The following is an 18,819-nucleotide window of genomic DNA, read 5'->3' as shown; positions in this document are numbered from 1 at the left end:
ACTCACCTAATCTGCAAACAATGCTAAAACATTGCTGCATGGTCAATCCACCGGACCTGCACATCTTTGGACTGTGGGAGGAAACTGGAGCAACCAGAGGAAACCCACATAGGCACAAGGAGAATGTGCAAAGTCCACACAGTCACCCAAGGGTGAAAACAAACCCAGATCCCTGGTGCAGTCAGGTAACAGTGCTAACCACTTAGACACCATGCCACCATTCATGTGTGACTACCCTTACTTAAGTCTATTTGACTGAACCATGACACCAGAGAACAGTTGGTATAAATGGTCAGTGTACGTTTGCAAATCAAGATGTAATTCTATTTATGATAGTGCATAATGGTTTTGGTATTTATAGTTGTTTCTCTGGGCCAATAATGTTTAAATTTAAAAACTACCATAGAAGCTTGAAATTCTAAATCCAGTGTAAAAGAAATATGGAATTAAAATATTTCTATTTGTAAAGTGAACATGAAGCTGTCAGATTGTAAAAACCCAACTGGTTTCGTAACAATCGCTTGGGGAAGGAAACCTGATTTCGCTGATAAAGGACTTCAGTCTCACAAAAGTGGCCAAAGCTCAAGTACCCAACTTAAGTGGCCCAGAAAGCCACTAAACTGCCACAAAACAAACAGATACCAGTCATTTGAGGTGGCCCACCACTTCCTGTGGGAAACCAGGAACGGACAGTAACTATCCTCACCACATCCCCAAATACAACAGGGGAAAAAAGTATATTTATTTGAGGATTCATGACACAAAGTTCATTGGCACCTTTTTTTCTTAAAAAAAGTGCACACATTTTCTCTGAAGACTGAAATTAGAACTGAACAGAGACTGGATTAAAAATGCCCAGACGGTGGATTAGCACTTTATTAACAACACTACCATGTAGTGGCAGGAATACAGTACTACAAGAGTACATTGTTTTCGGTTCCATATATCTTCCTGTTTGTAAATCGACTCGGAGCACATTCACAAAATAACTGCCCTGCCAACATCTGATGCGACATGTTCCACCCTTGACTGAAATTACTGCCCAGTACAGGGTATATTTTGCTGGTTTAATCTGGGAACGCCTGTGGCCTACCATGAACCCCCCTGCTCCCCCCCATTCAAAACTCAAACTAAGTCAATGATTTAACCAGTGCCTGGGCTGCTGGGACTGGGCAGGGCAGACGCAGGTCAATGTAGCTCCAGTCTCTTGGGATTTAAACACGAACAAGAGGACATTCGCTGCAGAATAAAACACAAAAAACTCTGATGGAAACATACAGTAGCTACCTTGAAGGAGGAAAGAGATTAACAATTCAGGCAGACCTTGACCATGCTTGTGCCAGCTGAACCACTCACCTGGGTTTCTCTTTTAGACGATGAAAGATCAAACCACACATTTCAAGTTTTCTACTCCCCAGGTATTTCTTGTATTACCTTTTGTTCAGAATAAGGGCTTGATGTGAATGAAAACCTGCTCTGATTTAATCAGGTGCAAGGTTCAACTCTCGGGGGTGCCTTAATTACAGGGGAGATATTTACAGATCTCAAGTGATTCCCTACTAACAAAGCCCTGGGCCTAGCAACAGATTCCAGCTCACTGAGCTACTGTTGCAGGGATCGAGCAGGAAAGTGCTCGCAGGCAAAGTGAGCTCAAGTGATGGCATCACTGCCCGAGATCAGAGAGATGAGACAAAGGCTACCAATACTTCAATGATAAGCAGGGCCCAGGGCTGGCTTGACGTAGTCTCCTCCACAGTTGGCTTTGACTACTGTGAGACCAATGTCTTAGTTATAGGTGGATGAGCCAAAGTAGGGAGACTCCTGAAAGGAAACTGCCAGGCAGCTTTTTTTTTTGGTGGGGGGGGGGGGGGGGGGGGGGGGGGGAGGGAAAGGGGGTTTACTTGGCGGATATCAGACACAAACTGGGAGGAAAACAATTACTTACCATCATTTACAGTAGCCAATAGGCCACATGCACTAAAACAACCTAGCAGCCAGAATAGATGTGGCGGGGTGGTGCTCTGTATCCAGCTGATCACAAATCCAGCCGGCCACCAGATGGTTTTCTGCTAGGCACTTAAACTACTGTGTACATGTACAAAACTCAGCTGTAGAAAAAGAAAAGTTTCCTGTATACAAGATGTTCTAGTAGGAGAACACTGCTTCAAACAGAGCTCGCCAAATGCACAAATCAAACTATCCCCTCAGGCAAACTATAGTCTCAATCCCTGTTAAGATTTTAAAAAATGACTGTAGACCTACTGAGTGGGATCACTTTGCAGCCAAGCACTAAAGAATGACAGAAAGCAGCACTCAACTTACTTTTACTAAATGAAAGAAAAATAAAAATCACCAAGGAGTTTGGTTTTTTTTATACAATGACCGTCCTGCCTGAACAGAGAGTCGGGCAGCCGGGCTCAGTCTTTCAAAGTCCGCTTGCTGCACTCGTCTGCTGCCAGTAAGACACATACAAAGAAATGCAGCAGCAGCAGCAGTCTTGACATGCTCAAATCAGTCCCCGGCGTTTCTTGTAGTCCTCCAGGTTTAGGGATCGCCTTGGGGTTCCATCTTTGACGGACGGAGTCTTCGAGCTCACTGACAACGACTTGGATTCTACACCAATGCAAAGAGACGACAGTTATTGAACTGCAAATAGTATTTACTTAATTTTAACCCAGTAAACACACCCTGCCCCTGCTTCCACCCACCAGTCCCAACAAGCAGGGGACAGTTGATCAAACATTTGGTCAAAGAGGTAAATTGTAAGGAGTGTCTTAGGGAAAGAGTGAGAGGTAGACGGGTTTAGAAGAGATTTCCAAAGCTGAGGATCCAAGTAGTCAAAGATGGAGCCATAAACAGCAGCAACACTCAGGCAGCACGGTGGCTCAGTGGTCAGCACTGCCGCCTCACAGCATCAGGGACCTGGGTTCAATTCCAGCCTCGGGCGACCGTCTGTGTGGACAGTGCACATTCTCCCATTGTGTGCGTGGGTTTCCTCCAGATGCTCCGGTTTCCTCCCACAGTCCAAAGATGTCCAGGTTAGGTAAATTAGCCATGTTAATTTGCCCATAATTTTCAGGGATGTATAGACGAGGTGCATTAGTTCGGGATAAACAGAGTAATAGGTTAGGAGAATAGGTCTGGGTGGGTCACTCTTCAGAGGGTCAGTGTGGACTTGTTGGGCCAATGGCACGTTTCAACACTGCAGAGATTCTATGAATACAAGAGGCACAGAAACCTGTGTTCTAGTTCTCATAAGTGGTACAATGACAGGGAGAAGCAAAGTTATTAAAGGGTCTGAAGCAAGGAGCAGAATGTTAAGATCTAGGCATTAGCAAAATGGGAGCTTTTGTAGGTCAGTGAGCACAGGATGGATGGGTGAATGGAATTTAAGGCATTAAACCAAGCAAACCTGAAGCTGCTCATGCAGGGGTAGATGCTGAGAAATGGGATACTAGCCACTGCAAGGGCTCTCACATTCATTATATCTAGCCTGGATTACAAATACAGCAAAGCTGCCTCTGCACAATTCCCATCAGATCAAACCACAACCATCAAATATTCACAGAACCAGTACACCATGGTTAGGAAAGCTTTGCTAGACTGTCCTATTCAGCATTTTAAAAAGGAGGTGGTTATTCTTTCTTGCCCCCTTGCCTATCCAGGATACTTCTGTCAAGTCATCAGTGGTAAATATCAGAGGGGATTACATTCCATTCTAGTTCCTTGAGCCCTTCATCTACAAAAGCAATTCTGAGGAAATGCTGTACTGTTGACGGCACTGTCTTGCAGAGTAGACATTAAATGGCCACTAAGGTGACGTTGGAACATCCCATACAGTACAATAAACTGCAATGAGTTTGAAACAAGAGACAGAGAGGCCACTTAGTTTGGACTAGAGATATTTTCATTTGAACATTTAGAAATAGGTTAAAACTGACCCCATGCAACAGATACATTTTTCACAGAGGCTCACCTGCATTGGGTACTTGCAGATCGATCTTGATGTCGAAGTCATGCGCTTTGAAAAGGTCCTCAGAAAGGTCGCTGTTCGATTTATTATTACTGTCCTCTTTCTTACTGCTTCCCTGATCCTGCTGTAGGAACACACATCAGTTACAAATGTAGCAATTGAGACATAAGAAAATGTTTGAGATCTATGAGTGCACTTCTGTTATATACAATGTTGGTTAATCACAGGAATCAATGAATTTCCAACTGATTGGGATATGTGGTGGAGAAACCCCCAAGTGAAGTGTTTCGGGAACCACACTGACAAATTCACCTGTTCCTTAGGGATTAACTCTTACCCTGTCATTTTTCAAATTACTCATACTGAAACTCAAAATATGCCATCAAAACTGCTTCTTAAAAACTGCTTTTCTGGATCTCTGTTCTCCCTACCCTCTTCTTAAAGTTATGCACCGTCCTGGCTACACAGTGTGCAAGACAGTGACAACAGAAGTATTCTCAAAGAGCCAGCACAGAAGTATGCTCAAAGAGCCAGCAGTTTCAGGAGAGAGGAAAATATTGAAGAAAGAAAAGCATTTTCTTGGAATAAGCAGCTTTTTGGGGGAGACAACTTATCGCTGTAACAATTGATAAATGACCGACCGAAGGGCCCTGGTGCTCTCGGGAGACTAACACACCGCTGACAAAATAGGTGCTGGAGAAACCAAAAAACTGAAGGTAGAATAAAATTTAAAAAAAAGAATGGAGGGGGTAGATGCAGGACATGAAATATTGGCAGATCAGCCATGATCGCACTGAACAATGGAGCAGCTACTTGTGCTCCATTTTCCCACTCTACAGGCCCTAAGAATTGTCCAACAACAAATAATCCCCAATAACAGCACTAGCTAGCTACAAAGTCAGAAGATTCCCATCATAAGGAGGATCAAAAGAACTGTTTCCCAAATGATACGCCCCAGAGGATGATTTGATATTCACCATTTCTTTTCATTCTTACCGGTTTGTTTAATTCCAGTGGCAGCTCTGTCTGGGACCCAGATCCGTACTTGGCATTCAGATGTGCAATGATTGCAGCCTGGACTGCAGGATCTCGGGACTAAGGAAACAAAAGCAGCACTGTGAACCTTTGTCATCACAAAGTCTGCCTAGCACACTCTGCCCGGAAAGTGCCTCCTCACATACCCGCCCAGCACTGTGAAGGGTGTGCTGGTGGTACACAACCTCCCGGCATCAGAGGTCAGGGCCTGGTTCACCCCACCTCTATAACCCAGCACTGGGAAAGGCAGGGGGTACATCGTACTGCTTCCCCGAGCCAAGAGGCCATGTTTTACAAGCTCTGTAGAGCAGAGATAGAAATTTGACTGGATTTGTAATCACACCAGAGCAACTGAGCAATTTAAATTCAAATGTCATTTTAATTGTTGGCCAAAGTTAAAGCACTGCAGGTGCTGGAAATTTAAAGCAAACACGGAATGCTGAGACACCCAGCAGGGCTGGCACAATCTGGAGATAGGGCAAGAGTTAACATTTCAAGCTCAAAATGACTGCTTCAAATGAAATTGGGGTGGCACGGTGTCTCAGTGGTTAGCACTGCTGCCTCACAGCACCAGGGTCCCAGGTTCAATTCCAGCCTTGGGCGACTGTGTGGAGTTTGCACATTCTCCCTGTGTCTGCGTGGGTTTCGTCCCACAGTCCAAAGATGTGCAGGTTAGGTGAATTGGTCATGCTAAATTGCCCATTGTGCTAGGTGCATTAGTCTGAGGGAAATGGGTCTGGGTGCGTTACTCTCCAGTGGATCAGTGTGGGATGGTTGGGCCAAAGGGCCTGTTTCCACACTGGAGAGAATCTAATCTAATCTAAACATTAATTCTGCTTTCTCTCCACAGCTAGTACTGCTGAGTTTCTCCAGCATTCTTTTGTTTACTTGCAAGAAATCTGGAACAAAAGCTAAGTAACAGTGACTGTAAAACACCTGGACTGTTGTTAAAGCCCATCTTACATCCTTTAGGGAAGGAAAGCCGCCATTTACCAGGTCTGAATTATGTGACACCAGACCCACTTTTAACTGCCTTCTGAAATGGCCCAGTTAGCCATTCAGTTGTATTCAAGATGACATATCACCACTATAAGGATAATTATGGATCGTAATAAATGCTGGCCAGTGCTATTCATTCATGAACAAATAAGAAATAAACCTCCCTACTCAGGCAGCATTGTGAATCCTCCCTAATCAGACAGCTTTCAAGTTGTCATTGGCATCATTAAACCTCAAAGCTCAAATAGCATTGTAGAACCACACTGAAAGCACTGCATGTCATGACCACTGACAACGTTGCAAAAAGACCTTACATTGGAGACGATGGTTGGTTGACATTGGCGCCTGGTGAAGGGGTCCATTTGTTTAGTTCTCTCGTTCTGGACCTCAGCCTGCACAGAAGGGGAGATTACAATTAAAATAAGTTCTGCAATCCTATAATTCAACAGTTACCACATGTCAGAAGCAATCTGCATAACACTACCTCCAAGAATGGGTTGCTCTGTGACAAACATTGAGTCACTTGTGCATCAAAACAACTCTGTACCTCAGCAAGGCTGATGGAAGAATGTTCGGTGGAAGCAAGCAGTGAGTTACTTAGGCAAAGTGCTCCAACAGAGACAACTGCAGCTCAGCCTTTTCCCATGCAGTATTTCTCTCAGTCTACTGCTGCTTACATTCCTCACTGTGGTGTCAATTACAGCGCGCACGAACGCACACACGCACGTTCCCGGTTCTCCAATTTAGAACAGAGATCCACATTGCAAAATCTTACCACAGCCTCAGCCATTCTTTCTCCAACCACCCCCACTTCCCCAGCCCTTCAATGTCCTACTCTCCCTAAATCAGGAGCAACTATATTGTGATAATATTATTGAACGAACAATCCAGATTCTCGCACTAATACTTTGGAGATGAGTGTTCAAATTCTACCACAGCAGCTGGATTAAAGATTTAGTCTTAGCAATAGTGTCCATGAAATAACCCATCTAGTTCATTAATACCCTTAAAAGGGAGGAACTTGGCCACAACATCTAATCTGGTCGAGATGCAATTCCAGACCCACAACATGGCATATTCTTAACTACCTGCCGCAACGGTCCGGCAAGCTACTCAGATGTATAAAAACACTACAGGAAAGTCTAATATAAACAAGTGACTGCCAGGCATCTAGGTACAATAAGCAGCAGACACACCCAAACCACTCAGTCCTCCTCATTCAGGTGACCGCACCACAATTAGGAGAGCAGTGCCAGAGTGGTGAATATTCAACCCAAGAGTCATACACATGGAATCATTACCACTCAAAACATCACCAATTACACCATCACCACCCCAAGAAGTGGCAGCAGTGATAAACAGACACCAAGGTGTGATCCTAGGAGTCCTCAACTTTGATTCCATGAAATCTCGTAGCATTACATCAAACGTGGGCAAAGGGATCACCTGCCAATCACAATCACTCTCCGTGAGCTGGTGGATCAGGTCTCCTTAACTTTGAACACCACTTGGACAGCTTTGGGTGGGTGCAGGGTAAGCGCCCGCACACATAAACGGAATAGAAACAAACTTCAATGTCTGCCACTAAGTCAAGCTCAGCAGCACCACTACTAAACAAGCTGACTGAGGCCTGAAGCATATCTGCCAGATTGAAGAGAACCAACCAGAAGGAAAAGTTGACCAAAAATCTAGGTGTTGACCATTCCTCAGTTCTTAAAGCTGCAGCATTGGCCAAACACAAATTCAATGAAATTACCATGCACTCCTTTGGAGTTCTGAAGGGTCATAGGATCAGAAACATTAACTCTGCTTTCTCTCCACAGCTCCTGCCAGACCTACTGAGATTTTCCAGCAATTTCTGCTTTTGTGTATGCGCCCATGTGTAATAAACCATTCCAACATTACACAACAGTGTCTACTAGAACATCTTACCAAACTCCCACTGTCTCAAGCTGTGTTATATCAGAATTACCTGCAAAATATAATTCACCCAGCTTCCCCCTTCCTCTGCTGAAAGTGTTAACAACTGGCAGTGCATCAGCACATGGGGTGCTCATTGCCCTTCGACATCTCATCTGAGCAGTCACCTTTTATCGGTTAGTCTGATTAATGACCATTTGATAAAGATGGTAGTCTCAGCACATCATGAGAAAGTGACCTGGAAGAAAATCCTGGCTAATATTCTCTCGCAAACAAATGACATTGAAGCCAACTTTAACCACAGCAAAATCAGCTACAGTTGCTGAACCAGACAACTTCTGGTCTTCAATGCAGATTAACCAAATGCTTTTGAATCAGTAGTTAATAGTTACTTAACAACAGCACTTACCAGCAAAGCCTTTTCAGACTCTACAATGTTCCACTCTCTGTTTCTCTGGTTTATGTAACTAGAAAAAGGAACAACAACATTTTAATGGAGACACTTTTAAAATAAGCCATCACTTGACTGCTCTGTGAAGAGTGCAATCATTTCCAAGGCCAGTTTTAGGTTCTGTTTGAAATGAAGGGGCTTTGCTACCAGGTGGAAGCTTATCCCCAGGCCCATCTGGGCGAGTGATGGAGATGTGGGCCTTGCACATCAAAAACTCTGTGGAATACGCTCAGGAACCGGTCAATCATGAGAAGGTAAAACATCCGCTGTGCTTTCTCTAAATCCTCAGACTCTTCCTGAGAATGTACAGCCCAAAGGGTAAACAACATTCAAACTGAAATCTTTAAGATAGTGTGTGGGCTCATCATTATCTTTTAGTTTTTATACCCCATAGCTCAATTAAAATTCCATCAAGTTATTGCTAGCACAGGTTTGAATCGCTTGGAGATTTTGATTCAAAATTCAATATAATTTTGCTCATAACTAAAGGTACCCTGACAAAGCTTGCTCCAGTTCAATTCAACAGTTGTTCCACTTTTTGGAAAAAAAGACCCTCAAGATCTTCAAGCCATTTCTCAGCAGTACCAGGACCTGGGTGACACTATAAGCTAACCACAATGATAATACAGAAAGGAACCACACATAGCAACAAAAGTAGGCATACGTTTTTTTCATTCATTCAAGCACACTCAGAAAGCCTATTAGATCACGGTTCACCTGTATGTGAAGTCCATCAGCCTGCCTTGGTTCCATATCCTTGATACTCTTGCCAAAATGAGATCGCTTAGAGCTTCAAAATTTTCAACTGGACCCCAACCTCAATGGCGTTTTGGGGGAAAGTGTTCCAGGTTCCCACTACCATTTGTGATGAAGGGGAGCTTCCTGACATCACACCCGAATGACCTAGCTCTAATTTTATCATGTCCTCCATCTACTGAACCTAGTTATTGAGTCTGTAGACAAAGCTGGTATTTTTTGAGATAGACAGAAAACAAGATCCTCCTAGTTGCTAAGAAAACTAGGATCAAAACTGAGATCAGGAAATGGTACTGCTGGTTGAAACTCAAAAAAAAAGCCAGCAGAGCTCAGGAGAATTTGATGAGTCCAGTGGTGTAAGATAGGCAGGCTGAAAGAGGGACTACGTTCAGAAACTGGGAATACAGCAACTGTCTATTTGCTTAACTGCTTTGTAACTTCAATGGTATTATGGATTGGTCTGCTCCAACAATCCCAGTTGAGGAGGTTCTACAGAGATATACCCTTTTTGGTGAAGACCAAGTCTGTGGAAACCGCGTTGGTTGCGACCTGCTGGTGACGTCTAACAGAGAAGCTGAAATTTTTAAGAGAAAGGCCGAGTTTTGCAGAACTTTTTGACTGATTTTGATGACCTCTCCATTGTGTAGTGCTGATTCAATTCATAAGATCTGTCTTAGTTGTGTTTGCCATTTAATGTGCAATGTATACTTTATAACGAACCACAAATCGCCTGTTAACTTATACTTATGATGATTGTGTTTAGCAGGAGGCCACCCGAGATAGTATTTAGCACTTTGATTCTTGAATTAGTCAAAAATAATTTTTCATTAAACAGGAGAATCAAGGTGTTAGCCTTTACACATTTTGCTCTTTTTGAAAGTGTCACTGACCTTAAGTGAATTTATAACCAGCCTCTAAACAACTTGAATACCTCAATTAAAAGTGCAAACCTCCATCCTGGTGAGATTAGAGAAGTGGAATTGTCTTTCACACAGCAGAGAAGATTATGAAAAGATTTGAGAGGAGTGTCGAAAATAATGAAAAGTCTAAGAGAAAGATTTTCAGTGACAGAAACATGGAAGGGTCTGAATGCCCACACTCAAAATTTGATGATTACAGGACTTATATTGCCCCTTAATATGCTATACTCAAATAAACAAAACCTCATCTATGCATCCTGTTCTGATAATCTGCCCCTTGTAGGTATCATTTTGGCAACTCCACAGCCAACAATAGAAAGTTGACAGATAGCCCAATAAATGTTATGCTTTGATATTTATCAGGGAGATGGAACAGATAGACATACTGAATATTGAGATAACAAGGATTTGATCATATTTAGAATTATATAAAGGGATGCAGTGAACAAAATAAACAGAGTAATTTCATACAGGAAAGAGACAACTGAGAATATTATTCCTTCTATTTAATAATCTGCTAGAAATGGGCATACTGCCAGAGGACTGGCAAATAGCCAAGGCGGGGATAGATGATGTTCAGATAATTAAGAGCAATGGTACAAAAAAAGTGACAATTGTAAGTGAGATGAGACAATAGAAGCATGTCTCCAAGAAGAAATAAAATAATTAATATTTAGCATAAAATTCACATGGGAAAATCTTGACTGACCAACCTTTCTGAATTTTTAGGGAGGAGTCGGAGCAAACTATGGTAATTAACAAAATTTACCATAGAGCCTTCAACAGGGTTCCCAAAGAGCCTTCAACAAGGCATCACCATACAAGGTGGCGAACTTGAAGTCAGGCAGGGTACAAGGTAGCAAAATGGGAGTGGAGTAAAGGATAGTTATTCGGAGTGACAGAGATACGATATGGTGTTCCAGAAAAATTGGTGCTGAGACCACTGCTGTTCATAATTTATATTAACAATCTGAACTCTAGAATCAAAAACACAATTTCAATATTTACAGATGTCAGAAATCCAGGGTGGGTGGGGAGGAGGAGAAATAGCTATCAGATTAAAGGAGCACCTTAATAAACTGCCAGCAAGATATTGTTTTGTGAGATCTAGGTCACAGATGTGACACCTTGTCCCAGAGCCAATTTTCCTGATGCTTATATAAAGGGAGCGCGAGTTACAAATAGTTGAGAAACATTTTCTTTTTTAATTTTCGTATGAGTGACAAGAGTTAGATCAGGGTGTGCTGTGTTTATAGCTTCTATTTCAGTTTGGACAGCTTACATGGCTTGCTATCTGACAAAGTATCTGGAAGGGAACACAGAACTCAACAGCAAGTGAAAGAAAATACCAAATAAAACAGGGGTGAGGGCAGTCCTGTTTTCTTTTATCGTCAAGAGGGTGCTGGAAAGGCACAGCAGGTCAGGCAGCATCAGAGGAGCAGGAGAAGCGACATTTCCGGTATAAGCCCTTCATCAGGAATGAGGCTTGTGGGCCAGGGGCTAAGAGATAAATGAGGGGGGGGGGGGCTGGTGGAAAAAGTAGCTGAGAATGTGATAGGTAGATGAAGGTGTGGAACAACATGATGGGTCAGAGGAGTGTTGAGCGGATAGATAGGAAAGATGATGGACAGGTCAGGAGGGTGGTGCCGAGTTGCAGGCTTTGGACTGGGATAATGTTGGGGCGGAGAGGGGGAATGAGGAAACTGTTGAAATCCACATTCAGGGTCCCATGGCAGAATTTGAGGTCTTCTTCCTCGAGGCGGCAGGTGGTAATGGTTTAGCTGAGACGACAGCCCAGGACCTGCACGTCCTGGCGTAGTGGGAGGGGGAGTTGAAGTGTTCAGCCACGGGCGGTGGGGGTTGGTGGGTGCGGGTGTCCCACAGATGTTCTCTGAAACAATCCGCAAAGTGACGTCCAGCCTCCCCGATGTAGAGGAGATGACACCGGGTGCAATGGATGCAGTAGATGACATTGGTGGAGGTACAGGTAAATTTCTGTCAGATGTGAAAGGATCCTGTGGGGCATGGGTGCAGGTTTTGCACTTCCTGCGGTGGAAGGTAAAAGGTGCCAGGAGTGGGTGCAGGCTGGTGAGGGACGTGGACCTGACGAGGGAATCGTGGGAGGAATGGTCTCTCTGGAATGCTGATAGGGGTGGGGAGGGAATTTTATATCTCTGGTGGTGGGGTCTATTTGGACGTGGCGAAAGTGCCAAAGGATGATGCAATGTATGTGGAAGTTGGTGGGGTGGAAGGTGAGGACCGGGGTTTGGTTCTGTCCTTGTTGCATTGGGAGGGGTGGGGCTCAAGGGCAGTGGTGTGTGAAGTGGAGGAGATGCGCTGGAGAGCATCGCCAACCACATGGGAAGGGAAATTGCGATTGTGGAAGGACGAGGCCATCTGGGATTTTCTAAAGGTGGAATTGGTCATCCGGGGAAAGATGCAATGGAGGCGGTGGAACTGGGAATAATGGATGGAGTTTTTACAGGAGGTAGGGTGGGAGGAGGTGTAGTTCAGGTAACAGAGAGTCGGTGGGCTTGTAGAAGATATCTGTGGTTAGTTGGTTGCCAGAGATAGAGATGGAAAGGTCCAGGAAGAGGCGGGTGGTTTCAGAGATGGTTCAGGTGAATTTGAAGTCGGGATAGAAGATGTTGGTAAAGTTGATGAAGTGTTCAACCTCCTCGTGGGAGCACGAGTTGGCACCAATACAGTCATCGATATAGCAGAGGAACAGGTTGGGGGTGGAGCCGGTGTAACTGCGGAAGATGGACTGTTCTATGTACCTGACAAAGAGGGAGGTCCCATGGCTACCCCTTTGGTTTGGAGAAAGTGGGAGGATTGGAAGGAGAAGTTGTTAAGGGCGAGGACCAGTTCAGCCAGGCGGATGAAGGTGTCGGTGGAAGGGTACAGGTTGGCTCGCCGTATGAGGATGTAACGGAGGACTTGGAGGCTCTTGCCATGGCAGATCAATGTGTACAGGGACTGGTTGTCCATTGTGAAGATGAAGCATTTGGGCCGGGAAACAAAAATCTTGGAGGTGAAGGGCATGGATGGTGTCCCGAATGTAGGTGGAGAGACAGGACAGTTGTCAAGGTAGGCACAGATGAGTTCAGGCGCAGACTGAGACAATGGGTCGACCAGGGAAGTCAGGTTTGTGAATCTTTGGTAGGAGGTAGAATTGGGTGGTGCAGGGTTCACGGACAATGAGGTTGAAGATTGCGGTTTGGTTCTCTGGCACACTGACCTCTAACACCACTGAAGCCAGGCGCCAACACTCAAACCTCCTATCGCATCCTCGACCACGACCTCATCTCCCATCACGAAACCATCTCCCAGACTATCCACAACCTCATTAACTCTGGGGATCTCCCATCCACAGCCTCCAACCTCATTGTCCGTGAACCCCAACCCCACTCCCCCTCCCATTTATCTCTCAGCCCCCCAGCCTCATTTCTGATGAAGGGCTTATGCCTGAAACATCGATCCTCCCGCTCCTTGGATGCTGCCTGACCTGCTGCAATTTTCCAGCACCACGTGGGCGGCACGGTGGCACAGTGGTTAGCACTGCTGCCTCACAGCGCCAGAGACCCGGGTTCAATTCCCGACTCAGGCGACTGACTGTGTGGAGTTTGCACGTTCTCCCCGTGTCTGCGTGGGTTTCCTCCGGGTGCTCCGGTTTCCTCCCACAGTCCAAAGATGTGCGGGTCAGGTGAATTGGCCATGCTAAATTGCCCGTAGTGTTAGGTTAAAGGGGTAAATGTAGGGGTATGGGTGGGTTGCGCTTCGGCGGGTCGGTGTGGACTTGTTGGGCCGAAGGGCCTGTTTCCACACTGTAAGTAATCTAATCTAATCTAAAAAAAACAACTGATCTCCAGCGTCTGCAGTCCTCACTTTCTCCCTGTTTCACTTTATTCTTTACTTTGATTGTATAGTACTGTGCATATAATCTCAATACAGTACAGAAGATAAGGCAGTGCATACGATACACAGTGATCTTCAGCCAGAAGAGCCAGTTACTGTTTGTTATCTAGATCAATGATTTGGATTAGCATATACAATGCATGAATACTAAGTTTGCTGATGACACTACAATAAAAGGCATCATGGACATGGAACGTTATCAGAAATTGCAGCAGGTCCTTCATCAGCTGGGGAAGTGGGCTGGGAAATGAAAAATGGAGTTTAATATAGATAAGTGTGAGGTCTTTCATTTTGGAAAGTCAAATCAAGGGAGGAGATTCATGGTGAATAGTAGGGCCTCAAGTTGGTGGAACAGAAGGACCTTGGAGTTCAGGTTCACAGTTCATTGGAGTCACAGGTAGATAGGATAGTGAAGGATGCTTTGGCACACTGGCCTTCAGTCAGGGCATTGAGTGCAGACATTGGGAATTTATGTTGCAGTTATACAGGACATTGGTGACCTTGCACTTGGGAGTATTATGTTCAGTTTTGGTCACCTTGCTATAGGAAGGATGTTATTAAACTGGAAAGAGTGCAGACAAAATTTACAAGAATATTGCCTGGATCCAATGGTCTGAGTTCATGAGAGAGGTTGGACAAGCTAGGACATTTTTCTTTAGAGCATAGGAGACTGAGGGGGGGACCCTTATAGAGGTTTATAAGATCATGAAGCATGGATAGGGTTAACGCACTCAGTCTTTTTACTAGGATTGGGGAATTCAGGACTAGAGGGTATCAGTTTAAGTTAGGGGGAAAAGAATATAAAGGGAACCTGCGGGGGAATTTTTGTTTACACAGAGGGTAGTACACATATGGAATGAGCCGCTAAAAGAAGTGTTTGAGGCAGGTACATTATAATAACATCTAAAAAGGTATCTGGACAAATAATGGATAGGCAAGGTTTAGAAGGATATGGGCCAAATGCAGGGAAATAGGGTTAGCGTTGATGGACATTTTGGTCAGCATGGACCAGTTTGGACTAAAAGGCCTGTCACCGTGACTCTGATTCTAAGTGTGGAATGAATGATCCATCTCAGCCTCCTCCAGTTATCACAGATGCCAGACTTCTGCCAATTCAATTCACTCCATGTGATACCAAAACACAGTTGGAGACAGTGAACACTGTAAAGGCTATGGGGCCTGACAACATTCCAGCAATGGTACTAAAGACATATGCTCCAGAAAGTGCTGTTCTCCTATCCAAGCTCTTCCAATACAGTTACATCACTGACATCTATCTCAGACATTGCCTCGATATGCCTTCTACGCAAAAAGCAGAAAAATCCAACCCAGCCAATTACCACCCATCAGTCTATTCTAATCAGTGAAGTGATGGAAGATGTGATCAAGTAGTGACGCCCAGTTTGGGTTCCACCAGGGCCACTCAGCTCCTGACTTCATTACAGGATTGTTACAAATAGAGACAAAAGAGCTAAATTCAAGAGGTGTGGGGAGTGTGACAGCCTTTGACAGCAAGGCCACATTCAACTGAATGTGGCATCAAAGAGCTCGAGTAAAACTGGAATGAATGGATATCGGGGGCAAATTCTCCACTAGTTGTAGTCAAACCTGTCACATCGGAAGATAATTGTAGTTGTTGAAAGTCAGTCACTTCAGCTCCAGGATATCTCTGCAAGAGTTCCTCAGGGTAGTGTCCTAGGCCCAACCATCTTCAGCTGTTTCATTTGAGACTTCCCTCCATCATAAGGTCAGAAGTAGGAATGTTTGTCAATAATCGCACAATGTTCAGCACCATTTGCAACTCCTGCAGGAATACTGTAGTGAGTAACTCACTTAACTCCCCAAAGCCTACCCACTGTCTCCAAGGCACAATTCAAGAGTGTGATGGAATACTCCCACTTGTCTGGATGGGTGCAGCATCAACACTCCAGAAGTTTGACACCATCCAAGACAGAGCAGCCCACTTGACTGACACCACAAGCATCCACTCCCTCCACCACCAGTTGCAGTATGTCCTATCTACAACATGTACTGCAGAAATTCAAAGATCCTTAGACAACACTTTCCAAATCCTGACCACTTCCAACTAGTGAAAGTGCAGCAGATACAGAGAAATTGCACCACCTGTAAGCTCCCTTCCAAGCCATACATCACCCTGACTCTGAAATATATTGCTGTTCCTTCACTGTCACTGGATCAAAGTTCCGGAACTTTATGGGCATTGTGAATCTACCTGCAGGAATTCAAAGAGGCAGCTCACCAGCACCTTCTCAAGGGCAACTACAGAGGGCAATAAACGCTGACCAGCCAGCAATGCCCACGTTCCACGACCGAATTTAAAAAAAAAACTCATACTTCATTCACGACAATGGAACTTTGGTAGACTCCAAATTTTCTACAATATCATGCAGAGTCTTGCCTTGATGTCAGCGTTAAATGCTTTCATGAGATCTACAAAAGCAAGGTAAAGCAGTTTATTCTATTCTCTCCACCTACCTTGCAGCTAGCCTAACTCTACCAGCACAGAACCCTCATTGTCCTTCAGAAGACATTCAATCTGCAAGGTTAAAGAATCTTTTTAAACATGTCCCTAGCAAAGTCCACAAGACAAGTATAAGACAATCAAGAAATCCCATAGCAAATTCAAACAATTTTTAAAATATCTGGTGAGAATTTGCAACTCACGATCACAGGTGAAGTGAATCATACAGATGCATTCAAGTCTAAATGAAACAAACATACCAGAGATAAAAGCAGATGGCTATGGTGGTAGATTTGGCTGAGAAACATTGGGGCAGAGGTTCCACTGGAACACGAACACCAGCATTGGTTAGGTCGAATAACCTGTTGCCATGATGCACACACTATGCAATCCTGTGAATCTGCTATGAACACCTGTTACAATATTAACTCTTAAGCTGCTGTTCCCAGACATGCATGTACATTCTTCCTTACGAACCATCTCACAAATCCTCCTGTCCACATATCTCCTATATCATGGCATTTTACACAGGACACAAGATCAGGTGCAATCTATGGTGAAAAAGGGATAGAGGATCAGGTCAGAAGGCTAGAAATAATTCTATCAGAGCACACAGATGCAATTCAATTCCCATTTTAAAATCCATACCTTATATACCTTGTAGATTACTTGGACAAAATGACAATTTAAGAAGCTGGAACATAGAAGCTTTTCTCCAAAACATGTCGAGGAGTTAGGGGATTAAAAAAAACTGGGGGATGAGAGGATATTTAATTCAAGCAAATTACATAATTTGCTGTAGGGGTGTTAGAACTAGATTCAATAACAACTTTCAGAAGTGAACTTGAAACGAAACAAGCTGCAGCATTACTGGGCAAGACAGTGAAGCTAAGCTCTTTCAAAGCTCAAACACAAACATGATGGACCAAACAGCCAGCTGCATCAGAATTTTACATAAGACTAAAACGATTGCACTACTACTCAGTGTGAGATTATAATCATCAAAGTGACAACTTTAAATAAGTAATCCCAATATAAATGGGCACAGAAATTTATAATCTGGACAACTGGATACAACACCAGTCATATAAAAGACTGAATTCTTAACACTAATTCATTCTCTCCTTTCATCCTAAATATATTGTCCTGATGTTATGGTGCTAGTCTTGGTCACAGAACAGTATATTAGACAGCTGACGAGTTAAATAAATCTGAGCAAGGACATTACTGTCAGTTTCCTGCCAATTCCACAGATCTCCCCAGCAAAAGCAGACAGCGACCAGCATGGAAAGCAGTCACAGATTTATACTAAAATTTAGCATGGAGTTCTACTAACTCAACAAAGGCAAAGAGATACAACCTAAGTCTTTATCGTTCTATAAGCCTCAGCTGCCCAGAGAGTATTTGGAAACCCAAGACAACTTTGTTTATAGAATATAGAATATAGAAGAATACAGCGCAGTACAGGCCCTTTGGCCCTCGATGTTGCGCTGATCCAAGCCCACCTAACCTATACTAACCCACTATCCTCCATATACCTATCCAATGCCCGCTTAAATGCCCATAAAGAGGGAGAGTCCACCACTGCTGCTGGCAGGGCATTCCATGAACTTACGACTCGCTGAGTGAAGAACCTACCCCTAACTTCAGTCCTATATCTACCCCCCCTTAATTTAAAGCTATGCCCCCTTGTAATACCCGACTCCATACGCGGGAAAAGGTTCACACTGTCAACCCTATCTAACCCCCTAATCATCTTGTACACCTCAATCAAGTCACCCCTAAACCTTCTTTTCTCTAATGAAAACAGCCCCAAGTGTCTCAGTCTTTCCTCATACGATCTTCCTTCCATACCAGGCAACATCCTGGTAAACCTCCTCTGCACCCGTTCCAGTGCCTCCACATCCTTCCTATAGTATGGCGACCAAAACTGCACACAATATTCCAGATGCGGCCGCACCAGAGTCTTATACAACTGCATCATGACCTCAGGACTCCGGAACTCAATTCCTCTACCAATAAAAGCCAGTACGCCATATGCCTTCCTCACCGCACTATTTACCTGGGTTTCTAAGTGATTTTCTCCCAGTGCAGCCAACACTTTCCACTGAGTTCAAAGGGCTGTGGTTTGGGTCTTGTGCCAAAATCTTGATCAGGTGAGGGGAGCCTATTTGCACATGACATCAAAGCAGCTAGGTAAATTGAAATCCATGATAATCAGGGGGAACATACTCCACTGGCTGGAGTCATGTCCAGCTTCTTTGTGCTAACAATCTAAACTCAAGGACATCACTGCACAAGTTCCTTGGGGCAGTGTCCTTGGCACAACCAGAATTAGCTGCTTCATCAGTGATCATCCCTTTAT

General features: G+C 44.1%; 1 protein-coding gene across 1 annotated transcript in view; it reads right to left on the bottom strand.

The window, feature by feature from the left end:
• Positions 1-858: 858 nt before the first annotated feature.
• rtf1 (RTF1 homolog, Paf1/RNA polymerase II complex component) overlaps positions 859-18,819 on the bottom strand; it is a 76,639-nt gene continuing 58,678 nt past the window's right edge. The window contains exons 15-19 of the mRNA XM_043698511.1: positions 8,337-8,394; positions 6,322-6,399; positions 4,970-5,068; positions 3,977-4,097; positions 859-2,613 (exon numbers count right to left, since the gene is read on the bottom strand). Coding sequence (XP_043554446.1) covers positions 2,507-2,613; positions 3,977-4,097; positions 4,970-5,068; positions 6,322-6,399; positions 8,337-8,394 — 463 coding nt within the window. The 3' untranslated portion in view covers positions 859-2,506. The remainder of the gene's footprint in view (positions 2,614-3,976; positions 4,098-4,969; positions 5,069-6,321; positions 6,400-8,336; positions 8,395-18,819) is intronic.

This window comes from Chiloscyllium plagiosum, chromosome 10, assembly GCF_004010195.1.
Source record: "Chiloscyllium plagiosum isolate BGI_BamShark_2017 chromosome 10, ASM401019v2, whole genome shotgun sequence".
Classification (NCBI taxonomy): Eukaryota; Metazoa; Chordata; class Chondrichthyes; order Orectolobiformes; family Hemiscylliidae; genus Chiloscyllium; species Chiloscyllium plagiosum.
The sequence above is the reverse complement of the archived record's forward strand: the minus strand, read 5'-3'. Positions and strand labels throughout refer to the sequence as shown.